At 40.3% G+C, this 8,244-nt stretch overlaps 1 protein-coding gene across 1 annotated transcript; it reads left to right on the top strand.

Moving 5' to 3' along the window:
* Positions 1 to 1,360: 1,360 nt before the first annotated feature.
* LOC113234228 lies at positions 1,361 to 5,758 on the top strand. Its single transcript, XM_026469526.1, has 2 exons — positions 1,361 to 2,884; positions 5,281 to 5,758. The coding sequence occupies exons 1-2, from the start codon at positions 1,430 to 1,432 to the stop codon at positions 5,356 to 5,358; spliced, it is 1,533 nt and encodes a 510-aa protein (XP_026325311.1). The 5' UTR covers positions 1,361 to 1,429; the 3' UTR covers positions 5,359 to 5,758.
* The last annotated feature ends 2,486 nt before the right edge of the window (positions 5,759 to 8,244 follow it).

Raw genomic sequence — 8,244 nt, forward strand, 5'->3', positions numbered from 1 at the left:
TGGTGAAAAGCATGTCTTCAAGTTGAAGAAAAGCTTATATGGGCTTAAACAAGCCCCACTATGTTGGAACAGATGCATCACAGACTATATCATGAAGACAGGCTTCAAACAAAGCCAATATGACCCTTGTCTCTTCGTAAGGACAAGAGGGAAAGAGAAAATTATTCTAACCCTATACGTTGACGATGGTCTAATGGCGACTTCAAGCGAGAAAGAGGCTAACTGTTTTCTAGAAGAAATGAGAGCACGTTTCAAAATAACAGTGAAACCAGCAAGCTATTTCCTTGGGATGGAGATAAAAAGGAACTCCGACGGCTCCATTCTTCTCCATCAGAAGGCATATATTGCACGTGTACTAAAACTGTTTGGCATGGAAGACTCTAAACCGGTGCCAACGCCGATTCTGAAGCCAAGTAATGTCCAAATAGATAGAGAAGTTGCTATAACTTTCCCATATCGAGAAGCAGTTGGTACCTTAGCATATTTGATGACAGGTACAAGGCCAGACATAGCCTATGCTGTTAGCGTGGCATCTCGTAATTTAGAAAAGCCAACAAAGGAGGATATACTTAACGTCAAAAGGATAATGCGCTATCTTAAAGGAACGATAGATGAAGGCATTATTTACAGACCGGATAAAGTCCTCAAGTTAGAATGCTATAGTGATGCTGATCATGGAGGTTGCATGGAAACTGGAAGGTCAATCTCGGGCATTTTATGCATGTGGAGGCCCGATATCATGGAGCAGCAAACGGCAAAATACCGTGGCCATCTCCTCCACAGAGGCAGAAATTGTAGCTGCGAGTGAAGCCGCCAGAGAAATCATTTGGCTAAAAAGCATTTACAAAGATATTACTAATGAAGAATGTCAAGCATCCCTGAATGTGGATAACGAGTCTGCCATCAGATTAGCTAAGAATCCGCCCGAGTTCCACCAAAGAACAAAGCATATTAGGATTCGATCTTTCTTCATACGAGAATGCATTCAAGATGGGAGCATTAGTATATGTTACGTGCCTGCCACTAGACAGATTGCTGACATCCTCACCAAACCACTTTATGGGCCCAGAACCGAGACGCTGAAGAAGATGGCTGGTGTTTCAAAGAGAGGTGAATATTAGGACAACACTATGTAGTCCGTTGCTTAGCGACCAGCTATTGTTTTGTCAGTGTTGTATTGTAAGAAAAATTGATATTGAAGTATACACTTATTATCGTCAAAGGTTCTTTATTTTAATCTATACATATATCTCCTACCGCTTTATCTTTAACAATTAATACTACGTATACTGTTATATATATATATACACTATGGTTGGTAGATCTATGGATATAATTGACACTGTAAATGTCTTCTGCAAATAATAAAAATGCTTGGATTATGTTAATATTAGTTTATTTCATTGGCGACGAGGAGTAACCAAACAAAATGAATAAGGAACAATTCCAAGAATTTCTACAATTACAAAAAAATCAGCAACAACAGATTTCGGACATTTTGCAACAACTTGTGTTGCAGCAACGACCAGCAGTGGAGCTCCCCACGCCAGCAACACCTGGCACGGAACCTACCAGCTCGGCAAGCAGCAACAAGTACACAATTATTAAAAGTTTCAAATGCGACACTTTTAACCCTGCGACTGTATCGGTAGAAAAATTTTTAGATTTTTTCGAAGCCAAATGTGACATATGGGCCGTAAGTGATAATGACACAAGGAAAGAATTATTATTTTCATGTATGTCTCCTGAGATATTTCACGACCTAAAAATAGCACTCGTTCCTAACTTTGGAAACAGTTCCTACAATGACATTAAGTCTAAACTACTCGATTTACATCGAACTAAAGTTACGAGGTATAAAGCACTAACTGAATTTTGGAGTTGCGTACGAGACCACAACGAGACTATGGAACAGTATGCTAACAGGCTAAAGAAACTCGCCAGCGATTGTGGCTACAAGGACACAATGTTTCAACGTCAATTGCGCGATCGATTTGCTACCGGCTTAAATCACCCTCAACTAGAAGTGGACCTAAAACAGAAATGGCCAGACCTTCAAGAGACTTACGACGGAAAACTTGTAGAGGTTACTTTCGATCAATTCTTTGCAGTAGCTCAGTCCAGAGAGTTAGCAGAAGGTGATGCTGATAGTAGCATGCCCGCTACCGCTAATAAAGTAAAAGCAAGAACAAGTACAGGACGTCACTATAAACAATGTACGTTTCTACGCAAACTAAGTCCAAACCAGTGCCGTCGATGTGGTGCACAAGAGAGACATAGGCTAAACGTTTGCAAGGCAAAAGACCATACATGCGATGAATGCCACATACAAGGTCATTTTGAAAGTTGCTGTATAAAGTCTGGTAGGGCATATTTAGCGAGCACCGCGACAGAAAAGAAACAACCAACCAATTATAGTAACAAACTGCATAAAATTAAGTACAATGCACACAATGATGGAAGTTCATCACAGTCTTTTGACACGAGTTCGGATGAAAGTGATGATGTCTTCAAGGTTGAACGCAAGAGAAACAAGGACAGCAAGAGAATTGATGTAACCGTCAACGGTGTCAGTTGCACATTCGATTGGGACCCAGGATCCGTGTACTCCATTATTAGCACAAATTTCTGGAAGCGGATCGGAGAACCCTCTCTAACCAAGGCACCGAAGCTACGAGCTTATGGGAACCTTAAGCTCAAACCAAAAGGTCTCACCGACGTAACCGTTGAAATCATGGGAGAGCGGAAAATATTACCTGTTGTGGTTATGGAAGACGCCAATCCAATGCTTTTTGGCCTCCAGTGGAGCGAGATGTATAAAATGACATTCCCAGAGCCAGTCTATTCGGTTAAACCCATTCAACACACCACTACGCTTAAACAGGTACTTTCAACCTTTTCATCCCTTTTTGATAATAAACTAGGAAAAGTTAAAAATTATGAAGTCAACATTCATATAAAACCTGGGGCAGTACCTAAACATGTCCCTGCTCGACCAGTTAAGTTTTCCATGCGTAAGAACATAGAAATTGAACTTCAACGTTTAGTTGACGAAGGAATCGTGACTAAAGTTGATCCAAATGTCACGCCATTAGAATGGGCTACACCCACAGTGAATGTCGTAAAAACAAATGGCCAAATCCGAATTTGCGGTGATTTTCGTAGCACTATTAATCCTGTTATTGTCACTCATTCTCACCCAGTCCCACTCTTTGACCAGCTACGACAAAATCTGGCAAATGGAGCCAAATTTTCGAAAATAGATTTAAGGGATGCGTACTTGCAATTTGAAATAGCTCCAGAGTCGAAACAGTACCTGACAATCTCTACGCACAAAGGATATTATCAATACAATAGGATGCCATTTGGAATCTCAACAGCTCCTTCAATTTTCCAACATTACTTGGATGAACTTTTGGACGGTGTACCAAATGTCGCAGTGTATTTTGACGACATTGCCTTAACAGGGAAAAATGACATTGAACACCTCCAAACACTATCGACCGTGTTTAGCAAACTAGATAAGGCGGGCTTAAAAGTCAATTTAAAGAAATGTTCATTTTTCCAGACAGAGATTGAATACCTTGGGCACACAATTACTAAAGACGGAATTAGGCCGACGAAATCGAAAATTGATGCAATAATGAAAGCGACACCGCCCACTAACGCCCAAGAACTGCGGTCGTTCTTAGGTCTTATAAATTTTTACGAGAAATTTATTCCTCACCTACATAGTGTCTGCGCAGATCTGCATGCATTGACTGGTGGTCGCCGGAAGTGGCAATGGACCGTCAAAGAAAATACGAGTTTTAAGAACGCAAAAGATCTTATTAGTCAATCGAAACCGCTTGTTGCTTTTGACGAAAAGCGCCCATTGTATTTAGCCTGCGATGCCTCGGAAAAAGGTGTGGGTGCCGTCCTATATCATAAATCGGCAGACAAAATTCAACCTATCGTTTTTGCTTCAAGGAAACTAAGACCAGCGGAAACTAAATATTCAGTTATTGACCGAGAAGCTTTAGCAATATTTTTTGGAATCCAAAAGTTTGATCAATATTTACGTGGTACCAAATTCATACTTAGCACTGATCATAAGCCATTGATTCACGTTTTGGGACCACAACGTAACTTGCCGAAAATTGTCAATAACCGTCTAGTGCGTTGGGCTTTAATCATTGGAGGGTATGACTACGATATAGTTTTTACAAAAGGGCATCTAAATTTTATGGCTGATTTTCTTTCTAGGATGCCCAATCCAGAAGATAAACCGTCTAATGCAGAATTGACAGTACACAGAGTGGTAGCTCAGTTGCAGCATGAAAGAGTTTCGGATATTGCGTTAACAGAGGACAGTGTACGAGGCGCGACAAGGAAGGACCCTTTGCTTAAACAGGTATCAGAGTACATTAAGACCGGCTGGCGTGAAAATTTTTATTCAGATGACTTAAAGCCCTATGCTCGGAAGCGCACTGAGTTGTCCATTGAAAATAAGATATTAATGTGGCAAGGTCGAATAGTAATACCGAACACCCTGAGAAAGGCCACCTTGGAATATCTGCATACAGGACACCCAGGCATATCCGCAATGAGAGCGCTAGCACGTTTTTACGTATGGTGGCCGTCCATTGACGATGACATTGAGGAGTACATTAAACGTTGTCGCAAATGCCAAGAGAATCGGCCGAACAACGCTGAATTGCCTATATACTCGTGGTCCGTTCCTGACAACCCGTGGGAAAGGCTACACATTGATTTTGCAGGCCCGTTCGAGGGAAAATATTGGTTTGTCTTAGCAGATGCGTTTTCGAAATGGGTCGAAATTAAACCCATGAACCAGATAACCACTTCTAAACTGTGTGAAGAGTTAGATTCCATTTTCACCACCTTCGGCTTCCCTCAATTCTTGGTTTCTGACAATGGACCACAGTTTACTTCTCAGGAATTTCAAGACTATTGTAGAGACAAGGGTATTCTACACATAAAATCATCCCCGTACCATCCCCGGACTAACGGTTTGGCTGAACGTTTGGTTCGCACTTTCAAATCCAGGCTATCATCAAGTGCCAGTGACCATCTCACCTTGAAAAGACGACTAGAAAATTTCCTTTTTTCCTACCGCATAACACCTCATTCCACCACCGGTAAGAGCCCAGGACAACTTATGTTCGGACGTCAGCTGCATTGTATTTTGGATAACGCACGCCCTAACTCTAAAAAGGCCCTGCAGCATAGGCAGATACAGGCTAATATAAATTCAGAAAATTTAACACCATGTTTTAGATCGGGGGACAGCGTGTTTGTCCGAGCCCGGGATGGGTCACGATGGGAACCTGCTACCATATCCAGACGTACGCATAGATACTCGTACACCGTAGACACAGCCAATGGGGTAGAAAGGAGATATCATGCTGATCAAGTGCGTTCCCGCTTAGCCGACCATATCAGTCCAGTTTCTACTGATGGCTCTCAGGCCACACACGACCCGCATCATATAAACACCAGTGAGGTGGAACCCCTTGCAAGTTCGTCAGGAACGCAGAACTCAGCTACCACCCCAATGCGGCCATGCGCTGCTACTACGCATTCGCCACCTACCACGGCGTCCCTACAGCAAGCATCAAAGCGCCATGAGCGCACCATCAGGCGACCTCGGCGGCTTATCGAGGAGATGTTGTAAATTGTAGGGATGGACGAATGTTATATATATATATACACTATGGTTGGTAGATCTATGGATATAATTGACACTGTAAATGTCTTCTGCAAATAATAAAAATGCTTGGATTATGTTAATATTAGTTTATTTCATATACGAGTACAAACGATGGATGCCACGAAAGTAGCCAAAGTTTGAATTTATTTTTGAAAGCTCATGACGACGTTAAGTTTTTTTTAGGATGAGGTAATTCGTTCCAGCCCTTAGAGGCCGCGAGGGTATTAGGTAATCTACAGTGTCTTTTAAGACCTAATAAGGCCGTAGTAACCGCGGAACTGCCATCGTTCTGAGTCGGGTCGATAATAAGTTTTCACCAATTTTTTGTTTCTAATATATGAATAAGCCGCTCTTTTTCTCTCAACTTAATTTCTTTTTCAGGACACAGAGAGTTACATGTCTCTATGACAACCTCGCTATTATTATTAAAGTTAGCAAAGAAAGGCAGTATTTTTGACTGCTTTTCTAGCCGAGCTGACTGGGATTAATGAAGTTGGGGAACTACTCAATGATAGTCAGCCTGCGATTCAATTTGCTGGAAATTCCATGCATCATCGGAGAACTAAACATATATGTGAGGCATCATTACATTCGGGAAATAGTGCAAATGGGTAAGGTACGCTTAAAGTATGTGTCAAGATAAGAGATGCCTGCATATGTATTAACGAAAGGCCTGAGCGGAGAAAAGCATGGAAGATGTTTGAAAGGAATCCACGTTTAAGGAGGAATTGGACTGACTTTACTAACTCATTTAAGAAGGATTGTTGAAGGAGTTCAATATTTTTAATAGAGCAAACCTTTTTAGTATAGTATTACAAAGGAACGCCCTTTGTAATTCAAATTTAAATATCTTTTCATGTTTCTATGTCATTGTTTTTTCTATGACATTATACTTTTGACTGCAGTCCTAAATTGTGTTTTTACATAATTTACTTAGATCTATTTTATTATTTCTAATTCGGATATCCTAGATCTCTGTGAGGTATCCATAAACTCTGGATTTCCCCACATTAGCAAAGTGTAGTAAATTCATCAACTATAAGTTATGCTAGTGGTTATGGGCTATCTTTGTTGAAGATTTGAGAAACTATGCGGAAAAATCCGATCAAAATGGAGATAAGTAAAATTCAGATTACGAAGCTGGATGGACATAACTAGGTCCAAAGGCGTTATCGCATGACCGAAATGCTCAACGGCACCAACGGATTAATGGATATCGTGGAGGGCAAAGTACGAGAAACTGAGCGACCAATAGCTGCTGCCGGTGATGGTGACACTTCTGTTCTTAGGGAGTACAATCTGATGCTAAGAGAATACAATAGAGCTTTAAGCACTGCGTTGATTTTGATCACGATCAACATCACGGATCAAATCCTGGACAAAATGATGAGATTCGGTCACCCTAAGGATGTATGGGATGAGGTGCATCGGCTGTACGACGGCATGACCAAGTACCGTTTGTATGAAGCTTGTTTGGCATTTTTTAAAGCGAAAAAAGATCGATCAGATGACATGGTGACTTGTATTTCGAAATTTATGGCATACTTTGAAGCAGGAGTTAGTCAAATCAGGTGAAGCTACAGATTCACCGGAGTTTCTGCTAATCTGCAAAATTTTGGATAGTTTGCCGGCTACACATTTCTCATTTAATTAAAGCGAGTTGGATGCTAATGTCAAAGAAGGATAGAAAGTTTAACAAGCCCGTTATGTGTCAGTCACGAGAAAGCACTGTTGAACTGTCATGTCACGACGAAGAGTCTGGAGTTGAAGCTTTTACTGTGAAGATGAATAAACAGAAATGAATTCAGAAGGTACTAAAACAGAATTCGGATACTTCGAAAGAGGAAAGCAGACGCTGCTTTATTGAAATAGAAACGCCACATTATAAAAAAAAACAAAAAACAAAAGATTGCAGTTGCATTGTCCTAAAAAGAAGTCTGGAATGACATAGCCTGAGGATGTACGAACTGTGGGTATGTCTAGTGACGCTAACTTCGGTTTTTGCTATTTCTGCTGAGAACTGTCTGGAGATGTGGTATATTGATAGTCTAATTGGAGTTAAAGCTAAACCAACTTTACAAATTAATAACGAGGCAGCAGTAGGACTAGCGGAAAACCCGTCATTTTTTTATCAGAGAGCTGGTAACTAAGCGAGATTACAGTAAAGAAGGTGTCAAGTGAAGGACAATTGGCAGATATTTTTACCAAAGCTCTACCGAGATCCAGGCTACAAAAATTAGTCTGTCGATTGGGTATTCATTGAAAGAAGATGTTAGAGTTTGAATATAATGTTTAATGAAACTCAATGGTCATAAAGAAGAAATATGTTTAAATATAGCTTGTCAAAAAATGCCGGAAAAATAAAAAAGAGTGATAGCAAAATGTATTTACAATTTTATTTAAAAATAGTATTAGCAAAGTGTAGTAAATTCAGCAACTGTACGTTCTAAGTACTTTATTATGTACTTTTCCACATTAAGTATATAATAATTTTGTTAATGTATCGAATTTTGCATAAACGATTTTTATTT

Source organism: Hyposmocoma kahamanoa, unplaced genomic scaffold, assembly GCF_003589595.1.
Source record: "Hyposmocoma kahamanoa isolate Upper Pololo Valley unplaced genomic scaffold, ASM358959v1 81988, whole genome shotgun sequence".
Taxonomy (NCBI): Eukaryota; Metazoa; Arthropoda; class Insecta; order Lepidoptera; family Cosmopterigidae; genus Hyposmocoma; species Hyposmocoma kahamanoa.

Coding starts and splice junctions, on each gene's coding strand:
- LOC113234228 (XM_026469526.1), top strand. CDS start 1,430: ATGAATAAGGAACAATTCCAAGAATTTCTACAATTACAAAAAAATCAG. Junction 2,885..5,280: donor ACACCACTACGCTTAAACAG/GTACTTTCAACC, acceptor ACCATGTTTTAG/ATCGGGGGACAGCGTGTTTG.